The following is a 22549-nucleotide window of genomic DNA, read 5'->3' as shown; positions in this document are numbered from 1 at the left end:
GCCTGTTCCATAATTTTGGAATGTTTCCTGTTTCTTTCCACTTTTCTTTTTCTAAAACCTACTCCGTGTTTGCTGAGGCATGGGTCAAGTGCTCTCCCCGTAGTGCGTTTAGGCCTTTAGTTGTGCATCTTCTCTGCACTTTCAGGGCTTTCTTGTCACCCCAGTTTATGGTCATCATTTCATTTGGTTACTTATCTTTGTGTTTAGCTCCTGGCAGGCCCCTTTAATTTAGGAATTCTTATCTTTTAAGTTTCAGAAATGTTCTTATTTCTTTAATGATCTTTTCCTTCCCGTGTCTCTGTTCTTTCTTTTTGGATGTCAGACTTCTTGAATTGATTTGTTACAGTCATCATCATCGTTTATTTTTTTCTCTCCCACTTTCATCTTTGTCTTTATTCATTTTAACGAGGTTGATAAAGGACTTGGCTTTTTGCTAAGTTTTATATCTTTTTTTTTGGAGTAAGATACATATAACAAAATCATTTCAAGTGAAAAATTCAGTGCCATTTAGTACATCCTTTTTAATAACGTTCTCATACTAGGCAGACACATAAAGGTGCTGTAACAGTGAATTGTTCTTTCTAATCCTAAGCAGCAGGTTCTAGGATAGGCAGATGTCTTTCACATACCTTTTCTCCATCAGATAATTTCATCTTGGGTATCCTTGGATTTTAAACTATCCTTGGATATAAACAGAAAAATAACCGAGGATTATGATTGTTGAAGGGTAAAATCTTAGGGAAAGAAAGAATGGTGAAGGACTAAATCTTCTACATATATTGGGAAGGAAGAAATGTAAATGAATCTATAAGGGCCTGATAACTATTTATATGGATTTTTGTTGTTGTTCATTGAGTAAGAGCTAAGGCTGTATTACATTTGAGGAAGTAGATTTAAGAAGTACTCATTTTATTTGAAGCTTTTTTCCCCATCTACATTATCCAAGCAGATCTGAGTAATGGGACTAGAGTGGGACTTGATCCCTGAGGAGCCAGCTTCCTGTTTATTACATCACAAAGAGACGTTCAGCGTTGGTTTGATTAGAATGGGTGCTTCCCTGCCTTTAATGCACAGTGTGTCTTTGAATGCATATTGTCTGCCACAAAGCAAAAGAATAGACTAGCACCCAGGTCAACTTTCAAGGATTCGGGAAAGCTTCTGGAAAGATACTGATTTTTATAGGATATTGGTTCAGCTGCTGTAATTGGGACAAAAGTATTAGTGGCTTAAAATAGGAAATTTCTTTTTCTCTCACGTCAGAGACAAACTGGTTGGTGGCTTGGGAGGTACTGTGGTTCTGCTCCAGCCGATTGTCTAGGCCCTGGGTTCCATCTCCTTTGTTGCTTTGATCTGAGTGGTTGATACTGGTTTTAACACACATCCTAGTTCAGTACTTCAACTGACTATAAGCCTTTGGGAAGGAGTGCAGGATATGGACGGCAGGCAGCTTCCTAGTATGGAGATGACCTAAGCCTTGTATATGGCAGTTCCAGTCAGAGTCCATCAGTCAGAAGCTGGCAGAATAGAAAATGGGGTCTTTACTTGGGCGGCTGTGTGTCCAGAAGAAGTTGAGGGGTTTTGATAAGAAGAAAGAAAGATTAGGCTTTCGAGGGCCAGTTTTTAGTTTCTGAAATAAAAGGGGTGGTAAAGAATTAATTATGCTTTAAAAGCTTTGGGAACATCCTTATCTTGTAGTTTGACATCTTGTTCTAAGTTTATCTTGTACATTTTGCCCCAGACCTGGAATCATACCAGATTCTGTGTACTTGGAAATGATATATAGAAACCATAAATCTGGATGTTGTTTTGTTTAGTTGCTCAGTCATGTCCAGCTCATTGCGACCCCATGGACTGTAGCCCACCAGGTTCCTCAGTCCATGGGGCCTTCCAGGCAGGAATACTGGAGTGGGCTGCTACTTCCTTCTCCAGGGTATCTTCCTGATCCAGGGATTGAACCCACGCCTCTGTGTCACCTGCATTGGCAGGTGAATTCTTTACTGCTGAGCCATACCCACCTTTACTTATACATTTATTTACTGTGTACAACTTCAGGATCTCTTATAAAAGATGTCTTAATTTCCTTCCTCCACCCTCACCTAAATTTTTAGAAATATAGGCATTCCAGTTGTCTTTCAGTTTCTCCTCCTCCTTGCTAAATACCAAAAAAACCCAAAAAAACAAAAACAACAACTAACCTCTGACTCCATAAAAAGGGGTGTTAGAGGTGATTTTGGGCTTCCCTTGTGACTCAGCTGATAAAGAATCTGCCTGCAGTGTGGGAGACCTGGGTTTGATCCCTGGGTTGGGAAGATCCCCTGGAGAAGGGAAAGGCTACCCAGTCCAGTGTTCTGGCCTGGAGAATTCCATGGACTATGGTCCATGGGGTCGCAAAGAGTTGGATGCAACTGAGTGGCTTTCACTCTCACAGATGATATTTACTATTGAGTTGGTGATTGTCCTCATGCCTTTGCAGTAGACAGAGTTAGGAAATAGATACTTTTTTTTTCACTGAAAGAAAATATGTCATCAATTCATACCAGTCTTTCCAATTCAAATTTAAGGTAGTTTTAATCTAAAGAATACTATTAAAGAATATGTTTGTGTTATAAATATCCAGGTTTGAGTCCTCGCTTTGCAGCTAATTAGAAATGTAATCTTAACTCTCTCTTTTTTAAGCTTCAGTTTCCTCATCTTTAAAATGGGGATAATAATAACTGTATCTCATGGTTATTGTAATGATTAAATGAGAAAATAGGTGCTCAAGAAATTCTAGTTTTACTATTCTCTGTCAAACTACAAAAAGAGACTTCTAATTTTTGTAGGGGTTAGAGAAGGCTTGCTCATGAAGGTAACACTGGTACAATCAGGAAAGATCTGGTGTTAATGGGATGTAGAGATGTTTAGAAAAATATCAGGGCAAGAGACTCGCCAGGGGAGAGTGATCTGCATTAGTTAAGACTGGAGCATAGGATTCTGTTTTGATGTTTAGAATGAGAAAGTAGAGAACTTTTTTCCCTTATAGCATTTAGTGTAATGTGTAATTACATAGTGATCTGTGTGCTTATTTGATTAATGTCAGTCTGCCTCCATGCCCCACAAGGGCAAGGACTTGCCTATCTTCCTTTTATTTACAAGTAGTCACTGCACAGTGTAGTCTCTCAGTTGATATTCATACCCTAAATGAACTTTTCCAGCATTTATAACTACCACAAAATTTAACATTTGATTATTTACCTATATTATCATTCTGTAGTTATTTCATTTTTTTTATTATTTTATTTTATTTTTTAACTTTACAATATTGTATTGGTTTTGTCATATATTGTATTGGTTTCGTCATATATCAGCATGAATCTGCCACAGGTATACACATGTTCCCCATCTTGAACCCTCCTCCCTCCTCCCTCCCCGTACCATCCCTCTGGGTCATCCCAGGGCACCAGCCCCAAGCATCTAGTATCATGCGTCGAACCTGGACTGGCGATTCGTTTCATATATGATACTATACATGTTTCTTTTTTTTTTTTCTTTTAATTTTTTTTTTCATTTCTTTTATTTCTTTTTATTTATTTTTTTATTTTTAAACTTTATATAATTGTGTTAGTTTTGCCAAATATCAAAATGAATCCGCCACAGGTATACATGTGTTCCCCATCCTAGACCCTCCTCCCTCCTCCCTCCCCATACCGTCCCCCTGGGTCGTCCCAGTGCACCAGCCCCAAGCATCCAGCATCGTGCATCGAACCCGGACCGGCATCTCGTTTCTTACATGATATTTTACGTGTTTCAATGTCATTCTCCCAAATCTTCCCACCCTCTCCCTCTCCCGCAGAGTCCAAAAGACTGTTCTATACATCAGTGTCTCTTTTGCTGTCTCGTATACAGGGTTTCCATCTTTCTAAATTCCATATATATGCGTTAGTATACTGTATTGGTGTTTTTCTTTCTGGCTTACTTCACTCTGTATAATAGGCTCCAGTTTCATCCACCTCATTAGAACTGTATTCAAATGTATTCTTTTTAATGGTTGAGTAATACTCCATTGTGTATATGTACCACAGCTTTCTTATCCAACTGTAGTTATTTCATTAATGCTGCCTTGTCCCTAGCACAGCTATAGCTATTGACCTAATTTCTTTAAGTTCAATGATGTATAATACGTTAATACACTGCAGATTTTTGCCGTTTATTTAGCCATTATCTGACAGCATTAGTTCTTTGTAGATTTTTATTCAGAGTGAATTAATGAATGAAATGGTTGGTGACGCCCATCTGGATCTCAGCATGTTATGGAATGTGTGCCAAGTAATTTATTGTTAAAGAGTTTATAAAGTACTTCAGCTATCCCTTAGAATGAAGCCACTGGGTTGCTTTTGTTTTGTTATGTTGCCTTAAGTGGGAGAGAGCAAGGTGTATATAGTTAAATTAGCCTCCTGAGAATTGAGTCTACTATTCCCATGGAGGGGGAAGATAGAGTGTGTGTATGTACATGTGTGCATGTGTATGCGTGTGCTTGCATACACATCTTCTGTGTCCCATGGGAAAGATTGAGAATGAATATTCTGCCCTGGATATTTAGAGAGGAGGCAGCGTGGTAATAGTGAAAGGCACCAGACTCCAAATTAAATGGCATATGTATTCCAGGGAATTTTCTTTCTTTCCCTTTTTTTGCCACTAAATATATGGTACTCAAAATTTGTATTTGCTTATATTTCTTTTGTTGTTATTGTCCCCTTTGTGTCTAACTGCAATCTATATGTAATAAAATACAGCAATTTCACGTATAAGATTTGATGAGTTTTGGCAAATATAAAGTTATTAATAGCACAGTAATGCTATAAAATACTATAGCTGTCATTCTGAAAAAGTTGTCTTATGGCTTTGCAGTTAATTTCTGTCACTGTCCCCTGGAAAACACTGATATGCTTTGTTTCACTTTGTGTGTGTGTGTATGTAGTTTTGCCTTTTCTGGAATTTCATATAAATGGAATCATTCAGTATGTAGTCTGTGTCTGGCTTTCAGTTAGCATAATGCTTTTGAGGCTCATCCACATCATTTTTTGTTATTGTTTACTTGTTTGTTTGTTTTTTGCCACATAGCTTGGCATTTGGTCCCCAGCCAGGGATCGAACCCATGCCCACTGTAGAGGAAGCATGGAGTCTTAACCACTGGACTGCCAGAGAAGGCCTCATTCATGTTGTTGCATCTGTCAGTAGTTCACTCCTTCTTATTGAGTAGTATTTCACTGTATTGCTATATTATAATTTGTTAGCCACTCACCAAGGTAGAAGAGTTGGATTTTCCCCTAGTACTATTATAATAAAGTCATTGTGTACATTGGCATGAAAATCGTTTTGTGGATATTTTCATTTCTCTTGAGTATATACTTAGGAGTGCAATTGGTAGGTGATATTACCATAGTGTATATCTACCTTCATAAGAAACTGCCAAACAGCTAAAGTGGCTATACTGTTTCTGCATTCCTAACCAGGAAGTGTATGAGAGTTCTAGGTGCTCAACATCCTTGTAAACTTGATTTTTTTCAGTCTTAAATTTTAGGCAGTACAGTGGGTGTGTAGTGGTATCTCATTTTGGTTAGTGTGCATTCCTTAATGACTGATGATGTTGAACATCTTTTCATGTTCTTATATGTCAGCTGTATAGTGGAGTGAGTGTTCTGATTCTCTTGCCCATTTTTAAAAAACTGGATTGTTTGTCTTGTTATTGTGCTATAAGAATCTTTCACGTATTCTGGATACAAGTCTTTTATTGGATACGTGTCTCAAATATTTTCTCCCAGTCTTGTCTGTTTAAAGAGACTGTTTTTTGTTTTTTTCTTTTATGGTTTGTGCTTTCTGTGAACTATTTCAGAAATCTTTGCCAAACTCAATGTTACTAATTTTCTGCTATGTTTTCTTTAAGGAGTTTTATAGTATAAGCTTTTACTTTTAGGGTCATGATTCATTTAGAAATTTTATTGTATAGTAGGAAGAAAGTGTTGAGGTTCACTTTTTTGACCCCGTTAGCTAATTGTATCAGTGTCACTTTTTTAAAAGATTATCCTTTACCCATTGAATTGCTGTGGCATCTTTGTCAACTGGCCACTTATTTTAGTGTCTGTTTTTGGATTTTCTATTCTGTTTTGTTGATCTCTGTTTCTGTCTTTTGCCAGTACAACACTGTCTACCTGAGTTTGTCTCCAGCTTTTTCTTTTTCAAACTTGTTTTGTCTGTTCTAGGTCTTTGAATTTCCATGTTAATTTAGAATCAGCTTGTTAAGTTTTACAGGAAACACTACTGCAATTTTGATTGTAATTACATTGAATCTCTAAGTTAATTTGGGGAAAATGTACATTTTGCATTATTATTCTGATACATGAACAAGGTATATATTTCAGATTTAAAAACGTATTATTATTTTTAAAAAATATTTTTTATTTGGCTGTGCTGGTTCTTAGTTGTGGCCCTCAAGATCTTTAGTTGCAGCATGTGAGATCTAATTCCCTGACCAGAGATGGAACCCAGGCCCCTGCATTGTGAGTATGGAGTCTTAGCTGCTGGACCACCAGGGAAGTCCCTTGCTCAGACTTTTTAAGTCTGATTTTTCTCAGGAATGTTTGTGGGTTTTCCTTGTGTAAGTTTTGCACATATATTTTGATACTTTTGTAAATTCCTAGTTTTACCTTCAAATTTTGATTATTTGTTGCTATTACATAGAAATATTTTACTTTTATATTTTGACCTTGAATTCTGTGACCTTCCTAAAATCACTTATTATCTAGTAGTTTTATCCACATTTTTTGAAAATTTTTTTATGTGAACTGTGAACATAGACTGTTGTACTTCTTCCCAGTGTTTGTCCTTTTTTGTTTCTTTTTCTTGACTAAATGTACTGGTAGAGGTTGTGAGAATAGATATATTTGCCTGTTTCCAGTCTTGGGGAATGAGGTGGGAGTAAAACCTTTCACCGTGTAAGTGTGATTTTAACTGTAGTTTTTTTTTTTATTCCTTTTATCAGATTGTGGAAGTTCTCATTTGTTCCCAGTTTGCTGTTTTTTTTTTTTTTTTTTTTAATTATGAGTATGCAGTTTTGTCAGTTTTTATGCACATGTTGAGATTATATGATTTTTCTTTTCTAGTTTTGTTAATATAGTGAATTACATTGATTAGTTTTTAATGTTAAACCAACCTTGTTTATAAGGACTTCCCTGTAGCTCATACGGTAAAGAATCTGCCTGCAATGCAGGAGACCAGGGTTTGATCCTGGATCAGGAAGATCATCTGGAGAAGGGAATGGCAATCCACTCCAGTATTCTTGCCTGGAATGGGCTCGCAAAGAGTTGGACATGACTGAGCGACTGGTATTAGCCTTATTTATAAATATATATAAACAGACATAGGAATTAAGAAAGCAGCAATCTGAAATTACTTTAAGTCAAAGAGGAAAACAAATTTTTAGTAGTGTAACACACTATTAAACACAGTGTAAACATCAGGTAAAAACACAAATATGTAACAAGAATGTAGCAAAATGGGAGAATGTGGGTGTAAATCTTGCTTTTTCCAGAACCAGCAGTTACTTAGACAAGTTTCTCAATCTTTTTGTGTCAAGGTTTCCTTACCCTCCTCCTACCCCTAAAGGATAATTCTGTATTTGTTTTGTTTTAAGAAATGTTACCCACTCTCTCCTTACCTTCTGTGCATTTCTGAAATCAGGAGACGTTTGTTAGCTTTCAGCTGGACCCTATGGACTTGCATCTGCTTGTGTCTGTGCATATTGACACATATTGCATGTGTGGATCATTTTGCTCTCACTTGGGCTGAACTATTTGCTTTCTTAGCATTTCATGTTGGAGTAAATTTTTATATTCTATTTAAAAGAGTTAAAAATCTTTTGGTTTAAGTATCATGAATATTTGGCTAATGATGACATTTATACAAGGGCTACTAATAAAAGCAAGACTTCTCATTCCCCTTTCACAGAGACTTTTTAATTGCTTGCATTTTTAATTGTGTTTATTATTCACATATGTCCAAATATAAAAATTATTTTGGAACTTTTAAACATACACAGAAGTAGAGAAAATGAAATGATTAACCTCAAGAACCTTTCCCTAGCTTCAATCATTGGCTACATTTTGCTGGTCTTGTTTCATCTTGTTTCATCTGCCCTTGCCCCATACACATTTATACAGTTAAGTACACAATATGCATTTTTTAGGGGGATTATTTTAAAGCAAATTTCAAACATTCCATTTTACCCTGAGTACTTCAGTGTGCATCTTTACCATTTAAGTGCACGTGCTTGCACACACACATACTTTCCTGCAGTGCTCTTTGACTCAGCAAAAAGTGATTTTAATAGATTTTATTAAATTTAAGTTTACTTTACAGTATACTTACTGTTAATTAAATTAGTTTAAATTTAATTTCTCTTTATAGCTTAGCAAAAAATTTAAGGGATTTAATAAATAATACAATATCCAATTTATATCCCAGTTTTGCTACTTGTCTCACAAATGTTGACAATTGTTTTGTTTGAATCATAGTCCAAACTTGCTTCCCATGATATCTGGTTATAAGGTATTTTTATCCAGAAGTCTCATAGTTTTTTTTTTAATATTTATTTATTTGGTTGCGCTGGGTCTTAATTGTAGCCCATGGGATCTTTCATTCCAGCATGAAGGATCTTTTAGTTGCAGCATGTGGGATCTTGTTTGCTGACCAGGGATCGAACCCTGGACCCCTGCATTGGGAATGTGGAGTCTTAGCCACTGGACCAGGGATTACCTCTCATAGAAGTTCCAAGAACATAAATTTGTATCCCTCATTGTTCTGTAAAAAAAAATTTTAAGGAAATTATTACTTTACAGTGAATTAGCATTGAAAGAAACAAAAAATATGATACACACATATGTACCTATGGTACAATAGGCAGTGCAGTATATAGGCAGTTCAAATTGTGAAATTTCTGAGAAGAGAGGTAAAACTTTCAAAGCTATGATATGGTATTATGACTCTTACCAATTATGAATAACTATTACTGATGAATCCAACATCTGTTCAAAGCAGCCTTTTAAAAAGGAGAAGCGTTTTTGTCATTTAGTAAATTATCATTGAAATGAATATAAATATATTCTATGCTATGCCATGCTAAGTCACTTCAGTCGTGTCCGACTCTGTTCGACCCCACAGATGGCAGCCCACCAGGTTCCCCCATCCCTGGGATTCTCCAGACAAGAACACTGGAGTGGGTTGCCATTTCCTTCTCCAATGCATGAAAGTGAAAAGTGAAAGTGATGTCGCTCAGTCGTGTCCGACTCTTAGCGACCCCATGGATTGCAGCCTAACAGGCTCCTCTGTCCATGGGATTTTCCAAGCAAGAGTACTGGAGTGGGGTGCCATTGCCTTCTCCGAAATATATATATTCTAAGGTTAATCAAATAGGAACTGCAAATGAAATTCTAGTAGTCTTTGATGTAGACTTGAAATGACACTCTTCAAACTAAAGGTGCCATAAAGAGGTCAAGATCATAAGCAGAGGCTATAAACTATAAACTCTGGTGTTCTGCTTAACTTCTGATGGCCAGAAGGGATTCACAAGAACCTTCAGATCCAGTGTGGAGAAGACTTAGATGCAAACTCCATGATACTCAAGTGGTATGAACCTCTGTGGTATGGGAGAAGAATAGGGGGTTTATGCAGCTTGAGGGATAATTATGTGCTGCTTATGGAAGAAGTTTCATTTATGTTTCATGTTAAAGTTTGGAGAAGCAAGGAGATACGTTAAACTGGTGATGTACCTTAGACTCTATTAAGTTATAGGTGCCAAGTATGTTGGAGGATTAAATGTGATGATTTAAGCAGAGTATCAAATTAAAACCATGGCCCACCCTTCAGTAAATGACAGCCTGTTAACTTGTTGTGTGATTCGGGGCGATATTTGGTATGAACAAGAGGTCTTTAACTTTCTGTCTCTCACCTCATCTTTGATTTATCAAGAAAAGATTGTTATTGTTATGTTTAGGGGCACAATGTGTCTCCAGATGATAGGATGTATATAGCACACTCAAGAAAGTTTGGTCGGTAAGTGTTTATGCTTGAAGCATTAAATGCTCTCAGTTACCTAGGAAATAATTGTTCTCAAACTGATTCGCCAGCTTTTAAGTTAGCTTTAAGTGTGCTTTAAGTTAGCCTTCTGATCTAATACTTTATAATTATTTCATTTTAAATGTTAGATTCCGAAGAATTTAGAATACTATTTAACAATTGTATGTAGTTATAAGGTAGAGTTGGTGACATTATTGTGCATCTTTTAAGAAAAAGTGCACTTTTTCAGAGTGTGTATGTCCTTTTGGAACTTGAGTTTCTCATATTTTGAAAAGTCATGCTTTGTGTGTTACAGTAACTTGTTATCATTTGAACATGTTAAGTCATTACTGTATTAGTGGAGGTGGAGAACTGTCAGAGCCTCTGTAATTGTCTTTGGTCTTGGTCCCTTGCTTTTTGTTCTTATTAATTTGTTTCTTGCTTTCCTTCCTATTCCTTTTGCCTTGGTGTTATTCTTAAACTATGATTCAACTCCTTAACTTGTCTTGGTTTCCTTCAGTCTGTCTTTCTCTGGCTATAATTACTCTAAAGCACACAGTTTAGGTGTATTATTCCACTTGTTCAAAATATTTCATTGCTTTTTATTGTCCACTAGATTTCTCAATACCTGTTACAGTTAAGCCATCCATCCATTTTATTCATGCAGCCATATTTTATTGAGTTCCTTTTGTGAATTGGACATTGCTAGGCTCTAAGGATCAAGTGGTAAAACGAGCAGGAGCTCCGCCCGCTTGGGTCTAGTTGAGAAGACAAACATTAATAAAAGTATCATGTGATAACAGTAAAACTGCAGTGATCATGTGTCCTACAAAAGGGAGGAGTATGTACTTTGAGAGCTTATAATAAGTGCATACTAGATCTAGTCAAGAAGGTCACTGAAAGCTGAGATTTGAAGAGGTGAGAAGGATTTACTACACATAAAGTGGGAAGGATCATACCAGGTAGAGGCACTGTACAAAGGCTCCCGAGGGGAGTGTTTTGAGACTGAGGGACTAGAAGAAGGCTTATGCGACTTGCAGTGTAAAAGAAGAAGGATCATTGTACAAAATGGGAAAGAAGGTTGGGCTTGACCACACAAGGAGTTTTGAGGCCATGCCAAGTAACGTTATTAATATGACTGCAATAGGAAGTCTTCCAAGGGTTTTATCTGGGGAGAGGGGGTGGAGGAGTGGAAGACAAGCAAATGTTGGAAGACCAGTTAGGCATTGTTAGTTCTGACAGTAACTTGATCATGGAGGTTGGTGATAATAAAACAGAAAGAAGCAACAGTTGCAAGAAATATTTAGAAAGTTAAATCAACCACATTTGCTGACGTATAGTGTTTTTGGGGGTATAAGGAAGAGGGAGACGGCTTCTTACAAAACTGGATAGATTGTGGTGCCTTTCACTGAGCTAAGAGGTCTTGAGAGAGTAGTTCCATTTTAGTTGGAGGAAAATCATGAGTTCAGTTTTGAGCAAGCTGGGTTTGAAGTACTTTTGAGCCATTCAAAGGGAATGGCAAGTAGACAGAAGAATATTTGGTCCTCAAAAGAAAGATCTAGGCTGGACATGCACAATTTTAAGATACTGAGTGTAGGTAGTATTTGAAGCTGTGAGTAAGTGGGTTGTGTGTTTTGAGTATAAACTGGCCAAGGCTTAATACTGAGCCTTGAGAGACTGCAGTATGGAATGGCTAGGTGTTAGAGGTGGAGGGGAGTGGTGGAGTGGAAGACAGAGGAGCAGAAGAAGAAGCAGAGAAAACCGTGAGAATATTTCAAGGTGAAAGCCAATGGAGAGTGTCTTTCTAAAGAGTGGTAAATAGCTTTGAATGCTGCTGGGAAGCATAACAAATCATGCTAAATCTCAGTGACTTGATACAGTAACAGTTTATTGTTTCTCAAAATTTTTTGAGTTGGCTTTATTGAGCTGGGGACTTAGCTGGGGCTGGAACATCCAAGATGGCCTTGTTTACATGTCTGGGGCTTTGGTGCTCACCGTTGCCTGGGTACTGGCTTCTTGTCTCTGTGACTTCTGTCTCTCCATAAGGTATCTCATCATGCAAGGGTCTAGTTCATGCTTCTTTACCCAGTAGCTGGATCTCAATGCCTTGACAGTGAAGCTTTGAGGCCTGTTAAGACTTAGACATGGAATACTGTCATCTACCATCATGGCCAAAAGATGACTTAATGTGGGAGTTGTTTTAGTAGAACGGAAAGACTAGGAAATGATTAGCAGATGAAGAAAAATTCCTTATCATTCCCCTGTATTTTCTCTAAAGTGTGTCTTAGTCACTCAGTTGTGTCCGACTCTTTGCGACCTCATGGACTGTAGCCCACCAGCCTCTTCAGTCCATGGAATTCTCTAGGCAAGAATACTGGAGTGGGTTGCCTTTTCCTTCTCCAGTGTTTTCTCTAAACTTGACCTGAAATAGGCTACTAATTTCCTGAATGCTTCCTGTTTCTTTCCTCATATGCTTATTTCCTCTGAATATTATTCCTCTCTCTTCCCCTTATTAAAATCCTACCATTCTTTTTTTTCCAATTTTAATTGGAGTATGCTGCTGCTGCTGCTAAGTCGCTTCAGTCGTGTCCGACTCTGTGCGACCCCAGAGACGGCAGCCCACCAGCTCCCCCGTCCCTGGGATTCTCCAGGCAAGAACACTGGAGTGGGTTGCCATTTCCTTCTCCAATGCATGAAAGTGAAAGGTGAAAGTGAAGTCTCTCAGTCATGTCTGACTCTTTGAGACCCCATGGACTGCAGCACACCAGGCTCCTCTGTCCATGGGATTTTCCAGGCCAGAGTTGGAGTGGGGTGCCATTGCCTTCTCCTAATTGGAGTATAGTTGATTTATAATGTTGTGTTTCCGCTACGCAGCAAAGTGAATCAGTTTTACATATACATGTATTCACTCCTTTTTAAATTGTTCTCCCATGTAGTTCGTCACAGAGCGTTGAAACGAATTCCCTGAGCTATGCAGTAGGTCTTTAATAGTTACCTATTTTTTATATAGGAAAATCCTACCCATCCTTACAGTCTTCAGTTTTTCTTTGAATGTTGCTCTCCAGCAGTTCTGAATTTTAATTTAGTTTTTTATCCCAGTATTTGTTATTTCTTGCCTTTTATGTTTTTCATCTTAATCTTCACCCTGCATATGCCCTGTAATCTTCAAAAGGTTCTAGAGTTTCAGTAAAATTTTTATTCAAAATAACTCAAATGCTGTCTCCTCAGAGAGCCTTTGCTGGTTCATCCCCCAAATAATCAATTATTCCTCTGTACCTCATGCATGCTTTTACTGTTGCACATATAACATACTACAATTATTTATTGTTCTTGAAAGTAGGAAATTACAGTGTCTGCTGTGTTGCCTTTCATTAAATAATTCCTGAGTTACAGCTTGATTTGTGATCTCCATTCTTAATTTTTAAGGAAATGCCCTGCATGGTAACAATGAAAACTTTTATATCAGTAATGACCTAGTTACTTCTTTGCTACTGTGCCAAGTTCATTGGTATTAGGCCAGTGCATTAAACTTAAAGATGAGTAATGGTTTGGTGTGTGAGGTAAAAAATGTTTATGAGAAAAAAATATTTGGCCACACTGTTTATATCTCTAAAGTCTAAGACTAGAATTTATGAGATTGTATTGTATGGCCTCAGTAGAAGTATGTCCATGTGTAAATTCTCATTATAAGTATTGTACACTGAGCTTGATGGAGGAGTTGCAGTGGCTTCACCGTACAGAGTGGTTGTCTGTTTGCTCTAGGTGTCGGGTAGATGTTGCAGCTCATGTCTTTATATCCTCTACGTGTGGGTACGTACAAGGGACATGGAGATCAGCTGGTTTCATATAGCAGGGCAGAATAATAGCTTAGCTCTTGGAGACAGGACTGGCTGGTTCTGAGACCCACCACAAACATGGCAGTGGAACCCCTGTTTGTGTGTTGGCGTCCATATCTGTGTGTGTGTGTGAGGGTCGGGAGTCACAGTTCTTGCTGGCAGGACACTGGTGCTGTGCCCTCTGCAGCCCTTGTTCCACTCGCGCTCTAGTACTTGTCTTAGGCAGTGGGAATGGGAGGGACTTCATTTATTCTTTCAGTTGACACACGCTATGGGGGGGACACAAAAGAATCAGATGCTTCTCCCTGCCTTCTCTTAAACTGGAGAAGGATAGGCAGCCAGGGAATAGGTCATTAAAACTTAGATGGGAAGTATGATTATTATTAAAGGGTTTATAATTTGAATTACTTCAGTAGTAGACCCAACTGGCAGAACATCCAAATGCAAGGGGAAGCCTGCTAAGAGTTAGTACAGATGACATCAGTCACCTGACTCTCACGATGGGCTCTGGTGTGATCGTCATCCAGGAGTCAGTCAGGTTGTGTACCAGGAAAAAAACTCTCTTTGGGTCCTAAATTTAAAATGCTTTTAAAAGAAATTTATCTTCTTTTACTGTTTGCTGCCTTTTGTTTATTTGTTTCTTACATTCTACAAGTTTAAAAAAATAAGTATTAGCATATGAGAATCCTGATACTGAAGTTTTTAAATTTTTAATTGGCTATCATCAAGAGAACTAGCTAAAACTTTCTCTAAATCTTATTTATTTGGCTTGGTATGCTGCTGCTGCTGCTGCTGCTGCTAAGTTGCTTCAGTCGTGTCCGACTCTGTGCGACCCCATAGACGGCAGCCCACCAGGCTTCCCCGTCCCTGGGATTCTCCAGGCAAGGACACTGGAGTGGGTTGCCATTTCCTTCTCCAATGCATGAAAGTGAAAAGTGAAAGTGAAGTCGCTCAGTCGTGTCCGACTCTAGTGACCCCATGGACTGCAGCCTACCAGGCTCCTCCATCCATGGGATTTTCCAGGCAAGAGTACTGGAGTGGGGTGCCATAGCCTTTTAAATCCTGAAATAATGCCTTACTTGTGCTAGGCACTCAGTGAATAACTAAATAAAATTTAAGTTGTTCTGTAGTCCAGCCTTAGCAAAATCATAAATAATTAGGGACTGAACCATAAACAATACAAAACAAGAGAAAGTTGCACTTTTTTAAGTACCTAGAGTTTTGAATATGCTCAGTGATAGACTCTCACCGTCCTAATCTGCCTTTTGTTTTTTATACCTATGGAGAAATAAATTGTATATATATATTTTTAAGAAATTCAGGAAAGACTAAAAGGTACAAGGACAGTAAGATAGTTCTCCAAAGGAAAGAAGGAAAAGTAGGACAGTCTTCCTTAGTTTAAATTGAAGTTACATTTCCTTTTCTGTCAGCTACTAAGGTAATGTAAGAAACCTGGAATGGTGAGCTCAATAAAATTAATCAATTAAAATAGTAATACAGAAAACCTCAATTGTATTCAAGTAAAAATGAAACTTGGTTAGTATAAATAGTTTTCTTTGCTTATTAGTCCGTTAGACTGAAACTTTGCAAAGTACAATTTTATGAAGACCCTAATAAAGATCAGTAATGTCATGGTTATGGGTAAGTTAATTGAATTTCACATGATTTATCCAGTTTTTAAAATTTGCAGCCCTTCTTTGGTGCTCTAAACTTGATTATATAGCAGCGTTTATTTAAGTCTGTGTTTTGCAGACAGGAATCTTCTGACACACAATCTTACATTGTACCTTGGCTATAAACTGGGGATAATAATAGTACCTACCCCACTGGTTTATTATAAACATATTATAAATATGAAAAGCTCCTAGAATGGTGCTTGACACATACATAGTGAGTGCTCATTATGCAAGCAGTTATTATTATTATTGTTTATTTGTGTTGTTCTTGTTACATTACCTGTGTACTTGAGAACTGGAAGTGAATAGCAAAAGGGGAAAAAAGTGTCTCTTTCCATCAAAGACTCATGGGGGACTGTGGTTTATAAAAGGAAATCATTCTAAAATGTTTATAAGATTTAGGATTTAGTGGTTCAAAATCACTGGATTGATTCAGAATTGGATGAGTGAGTGTGTGTGTGTGTGTGTGTGTTTAGAACAATGTCTGCCATATAATAGTTCAGTTCAGTTCAGTTCATTCGCTCAGTCATGTCCAACTCTCTGCGACCCCATGAGCATGCCAGGCCTCCCTGTCCATCACCAACTCCCAGAGTTCACTCAAACTCATGTCCATCGAGTTGGTGATGCCATCCGGCTGTCTCATCCTCTGTCGTCCCATTTTCCTCCTGCCCCCAATCCCTCCCAGCATCAGGGTCTTTTCCAATGAGTCAGCTCTTCACATGAGGTGGTCAGAGTATTGGAGTTTCAGCTTCAGCATCAGTCCTTCCGAAGAACACCCAGGACTGATCTCCTTTAGAATGGACTGGTTGGATCTCCTTGCAGTCCAAGAGACTCAAGAGTCTTCTCCAACACCTACAGTATAATTGTTGTTAATAACTTTTTGCATCATCAGGCATTTGAATTTGAGTACTCTCTTACTAAAGTTTCCTGTAATTAAGTCTCAGAAAACAGCTTTTATAAAACTGTTTTCCTGTCAAATATTCAGAAATAAAAATCCTAATAAATGTTTTGATAGCCAGTACTGTGACTTTCTGTCTTCTTTTTGTTTGTCAGCTTCTCCTTAAAACACATTTCTAAAACTATTTCATTTAGGAGCATGACCCCTGTCCTCAGAAATCTTGGAGTAGAGTAACCATGTTTTTTATGCATCTTTAAGTTCCCTGATCCCACATACCGAATATTTGGTAGGGGCATAAAAATGGGAGAACAAATATAATTTTCAAGAAATATTCTGTCTTATAGTATATTTTAATAGCACCAGTTAAGTAGAACTCTGTGTAGAGTCCTTATGAATGACTGAGCTTTGGGGCTAATGATTGATGTGTATATACACTTTTCTTGTGTTTGATTTTGTTGTAAAATAATACTGTTATAAGAGATGTATAGATAACTACTTGAATGGATAATTTACTGGTTTTGCATATTAATGTATTCTAATATTCTGGATAAGAATATGTAATATAAACATTTCTTTGCATATTTGGCTAGTTTAGATTTTTTTGTTGTTGAGGATTTTTAAAAATTTAGTGAATAAAACAGAACGTTGCAGATAACTGAGTGCTGTTTCTTTTCTTCCCCTACTCAGTTGTTATTTCCCTCCCTGTTCCCCATCCGAGAAGCAGAAATTATCATGAATTTGGTGTGTAGCCTTCCATTTCATGTTTTCTTACTTTTACTCTACGTCTTATGTTACACACATGTAAAACTGCTCTTTAAGTAATTGTTTAGTAGTGCATATAAATGCTGTCTTGGTGTCTCATTTTGCATCTTGCCTTTAATTTGTGTTATCTGATCATCAGTGTATTTGAGTTTTTTTATATATTTATAGGCCATATGGGTTTCCTCGGGTATTTTGGGGTTTTTTTTAGCCCTTTTTTAACTTTGGGAATTATTTATTCATATTTATTGCACATTTTTCTAATGGTTGATTTTAGATTTTTCTACTTGATTTATGTGCTCTTTGCCTTGATTTTCCATATGTTCGGAAAGACCTCCCTTTGTGATTATGACATTGCTAGAATTTCAACTGTAGACTTTCAGTTTGGAGTAATTCAGCTCTCTTGAGTATTCACTTTTTAAGCTAAAGCATTTTATCTTTTTCCTGTACCTGTTTGCTTGCCATCACTGCTTACTATTTTACTAGTGCATTTCAGTTACAGGGAATTTTTTTCCCTCCTCTTTGGTGATGAGGGTGGTAGTGATATGGAAGGCAGAAATAATAAGAAATAACAAAATGAATAAAAATTTGACACATTTATAAAATTAATACAGCTATGTGTAAAATATACTCATGACCCTTCTTGGCCTTTTGTTTTACTTGGAATACATTCTTGATCTAGCATTATGTAGACAGTAAGCAGATAATGCTCATTATTATCTGATTAGGGGTGGGGGTGCATGTACATGGTAGGGGTCCACGTCCTGTCCACCATTGTACATGCGGTCTCTACAGTGCTGTTAGCCACTGGATTCTTGAGCCAGGGCCAGATACCGTTACTTTCCAGAGCTACTGCACTAACAGTTGGAACCTTCTTCCTCCAGCACCACTGGTGCCTTGATATTTATCTTCTGGCAGGGTGTGGCAGTGGGTAGCAGCAAGGGCTTGGGGTTCCCAAGCTGTTTTGCAAGTGTCACAGAACCTTTAAGGTTAGAAAACCTTCCTCAGGGAACATCCTGGCCCAGATTTCTTTGAGCGTCTCTAACTTCTGTCTTAAAAGTAGAATCAGTGCCAGATGAAAAGCTCATGACTCTTGGCCATGGGCTCTAAGTCCTGGCTGACTTGATAGGGGAATCTTGCAGGAGGTTCTCTTGGCATGAGTCTTGTGGAGAGAGGTGCCATTATAGCAGAGCTTCACTAGGAACTCTCTTCTTAGCACTGAATGTGATTTTTTTTTAATGGTTTGATATAAGTCAGTGAAGAGACTTGAGTTCTTAAGTCAGTGTAGAGTGACTTCAGCCCCTAATTTATCAAGTTCAGAAATCTTCGAGGTCAGAATTAGAAAGTCTATAAGTGATATAGTCATCTTGGTTTTGACAAAAATAATGTAAACTCTGGCAATTAATTTGGAAGTGATATTTTAAAATGTGTTCTGTATTTAAAGAAAACTCCAATATTTGAATAAATCAGTCCCTGAGTACGCTGATCTGGGATTTTATATCATTAAAAAAAATCTTTTTTATAAGTGATAAGGATTTTTGTTTTCCTTAGCACTGTATCATTATCACACTTAATGTTATTCATAATCCCAGTAATATATATTTTGAATTTTCCCAGTTGTCTCACAAGCCTTTGCTCTTGTTTTGTCTCTTATTCTCTAATGGTCTGGCCACCCTCCCCACTCCCACTCGTTGCTCTTCCCTGCCCAGTGGCAGGTTTCACTGGAGAAGCCAGGTCCTGTGTCTTGTCGAGTGCCCCACACTCTGGGTTTGACTGACTGCTCTCTGTGGTGCTGGATAAGTTGATTGTGTATCCTCAGGAGTCCTGAGGGACTACCAGTAAACTGGGTTGGAACTGAAGCCTTGGTTAAATTCAGATTCAGCTTTCCCTCCTTTCAACACTGTGTCCTTCCGGCATGAGGCTCACACTGTCTGGTTCTTCCCTTTACTTACGAATGAGACTATGGTCTGGGTCTCTTGGTGCCTTGTGCCTCTGTTAGTACGGAGGTACACAGTAGAAGCACGTTAAAGCACTTTAGATTTCTTAAGAATCTGAGATTCTGATTGAGCGGGTCCTTAGAGGGGGTAGGGAGAGACATAGGTTAAAGACCACATGCAAGAAACCCCCAAACCCTCTAGTGTTACTTAGATGGGTTATGAATCATTACCTTTGGTACATTTACAGTATAACTGGAGTGACACAACTTACTTTTAGCAGATACTCTGGGAAGATCTGTGTTTCATATGAAATGAAGCCTATTTAAATCATTTAACTGTGGAAACGTTTGAGATGTGGTGTGATAGAAAAAACAACTGGTTTGGACCCAGCAGGCCAAATCATTTATTCTCTCTGAGACTTGTTTTTTAATTTACATCTAGAAAGTAGGAATCCTAAGGTATTTATCATAGGCTTGTTTTAATGATTAAATGAAACAATTTATTTGGAAGCAGTCCCAGCACCTAGTGGTGAGTTATACTGAAGTCTGAAGAGCATTACAGAAATAGATTTATTTTTTTTCAATTGAGGTCTTCAGAGTAGAGCTTAAGAAAACTGAAGTAATAATATCTTATGTGCGATTTCATATATATATATACATATAAGCTTTTGCTTTTTAGCTTATTTGAATGATGGGAGACTCATGATGTAGTTTCAATGTAAGTGTAATAAATGTAGCCTTTTTGGGAGGCATAGTGTGTGGACATCTTTTTTTTTTTTTTTTCCCCTTTCAGCTTCATTTACCTCTTAATTCTCCTTTGCCTGGAAGTGAATTGACCAAGGAACCTTTTCGTTGGGATCAGAGACTCTTTGCATTAGTGTTGCGGTTGCCGGGGACGATGTCCGTAGAATCAGAGCAGTTGACAGGTGTGCCTTTAGATGACTCTGCAATCACACCAATGTGTGAGGTGACAGGCGGTAAGTTTTTCGCTGGCAGTAATTCAGTGACTTAAGCAGATTTTATCTGAATGTTTTAAAATGTGCATTTCAAAAATTCCGTGTTTGTTTTGTTTAACAAGTTGCTATTAGAAGTTACTAGACATATATGGTTTTAAAACTACATTGATGGTCTTTGATCTGTTGAATAAGATGTAAATACTATTGGGTCTGATAATGCATGATAATTTTTTTCTAACCGTATAGCAAATGCTAATATTTGAAGTTGTTAAACTTATTTTCTTATCTATAAAGATTGCCAGTGATTTACAAATGCCATAGAATTATTTTCTCTGAAAAATGTTTCAAGAATCACCTCATTGTCCATGTAATGATTAATGCCTAGTTAAGTACAGTTTTACCCAGAGGCAAAGAGGAAGTGAGATAGGTTAGAGGAAAACAGGTAGTGAACTCTTAACCAGCTGTGCTAAGTGAACATTAGTAAAACTCTTGAAACAGAAGATGTAATAGACTCAGAACTTCTGTATGGTGGAATTGGTTAACAACAGGTGGGTTGAATTCATATCAATATGCATCGAGTGCCTACTGGGTGCCAAGCACTGTCCACGCTTTAGGACTGCCACAGTACATATGACAAGCGTGGTATTCTTGCTCTCACGGTGCCTCGTCATTCTCTCTTAAGGAACTGATGGTAAAATGCCCAGGTCTGGCGCACCACTCTTCCATCGGTGTCCTGGGGTGTGACATAGTCTCTGTTCACTGTCCATGCTCTGTTGAGATCCCATCATAGCCAGCTGTGTAAGTCAAAGGAAAGTAAGGTCTAATTAATGTTTTAGGTGCCTTTCTTCTAATTTTCTGTGGATTTTGGAAGCCTGCAGATTTCACAGATGAAAAAGAATACCCTACATAGATAGGTATGTGAAGTAGATAAGTTAAAAGATTCAGAAATCACCATTGATGATATGTTTCAGTGACCCAGAAACCTCAGTTGGTCAAAGAATTAGGGAGTTTTCCACAAACATACATCCTGAACCTCTTCTAATGTAGTACTTTGCTTTTCTTCATGCTCCTGCTAGCAGTAATGGGAGACTGCTCAAATGCCACTCGTTTTCTTATAGTATGCTTTCTTCTTTATTTTCAATGAATGCTGACTAAAAAGTGTTTTGAGAATAAAACACTGAAAAAGTAGCAATAACTGAAAAGCTAACATCCACTGGTGGAGTACTGTTCAAATATGCAATCATGTTAACAGTTCTGTGCATTTTTAAATGATAAGAATAGTGTATGCATTTGTTTTTTCCTTTATAGAGTAATTTATGTTCATTAAGGAAAAATTGGAATGAAATTTGCATGTGTTGCGAAAGTGATTAATATTTTATTCTATTTTTAATGTATACCTTAAAAATTATATAATTGTCATTGTAAGCATATTTCTTTTATTATCTTTAATTAATGAATACTCAATGCCAATTAGCTGTTTTTGATCATGGGAATACAGCAGGATCAATAGACAGAAGGCTTACGTTTTTGGGCTGTATGACAGATAAAATGCTATAACATGAATAAATCATGTTTCAGAGAGTTCTGCTTACTATCAAGTAAAGACACAGGGTGAGATTGCAGGGGGCAGTGAGGCAGAGAACGAGTCTTCCTGGGATGTCTTCTAAGGAGGTGACTTTTTTACCGTAAACCTAAAGGATATGTGTACCCCAGTTTGAATCAGTTTAAAATGTTGCATGTCCTTGGAAATTGTTATTCTCTTTGTCTAAAGAATTAAATAAAGCAACAATTATTCTTTTATAAAAGATATTAATCCCTTTAAAATGATTGTTGTAGCGTCTTCATCAACCCTCTCTCCTTTTTAAAATTGAGGTAAAATTGATGCATACAACATTTTAGTTCCAGGGGTACAACACAATGATTTGATATTTGTTTAAATTATAAAATAATCACTGCAGTAAGACTAGTTAGCATTTGAACAGAACTCAGAATAACAGAGTAAACCATACAAAGATCTCTGTAGAGGAATAGTAAGAGAAGGATCATGCCATGTATTTTGGGGAGCAACAGGAAAGCTGATACGGCTACAAGCTTATGTAGGGAAAAGGAGAGAATAACAGGTTAGTTTCTAGAGGTGGGCAAGGGCCAAATTGTGAATAGCCTTTTAGGCTGAAATAAATATTATTTATTTTCCCAGTGTGATGAGAAGTCACTGGAGGGCTTTTTATAGGAGATGACATCTGATTTCCATTTCTGAAAGACCACTTCAACTGCTAGATGAGAATATACTGTAAAGCGGTGGGAATGAAAGCAGGGAGACTAGGAGAGATGATAGTACTTTGATCTCAAGTGTTTATGTTTGGAGATGGTGAGAGGTGGTCTGATGGAAAGGAAAGACT

General features: G+C 37.5%; 1 protein-coding gene across 10 annotated transcripts in view; it reads left to right on the top strand.

Annotated features, from left to right (window-relative positions):
• Positions 1-22549, top strand: part of INTS6 (integrator complex subunit 6) — a 107150-nt gene that overhangs the window by 37884 nt on the left and 46717 nt on the right. For 7 of the 10 annotated variants that reach the window (XR_015137995.1, XR_015137996.1, XR_015137993.1 and 4 more), the window contains one exon: positions 19988-20171. The exons of the other annotated variants lie outside the window; for them this stretch is intronic. Coding sequence is in view for 3 of the 7 variants with exons in the window: in XM_086329168.1 (XP_086185294.1) it covers positions 19988-20171 (184 nt within the window). In the remaining 4 variants the exon portion in view is untranslated. The remainder of the gene's footprint in view (positions 1-19987; positions 20172-22549) is intronic. 10 annotated transcript variants of the gene reach the window in all.

The sequence above is a fragment of the Bos grunniens genome, chromosome 12 (genome assembly GCF_055505025.1).
Source record: "Bos grunniens cultivar Pamir isolate PY7600 chromosome 12, Bosgru_T2T1.0, whole genome shotgun sequence".
NCBI classification, from domain to species: domain Eukaryota; kingdom Metazoa; phylum Chordata; class Mammalia; order Artiodactyla; family Bovidae; genus Bos; species Bos grunniens.
This window is presented reverse-complemented; position numbering and strand designations above follow the sequence as displayed.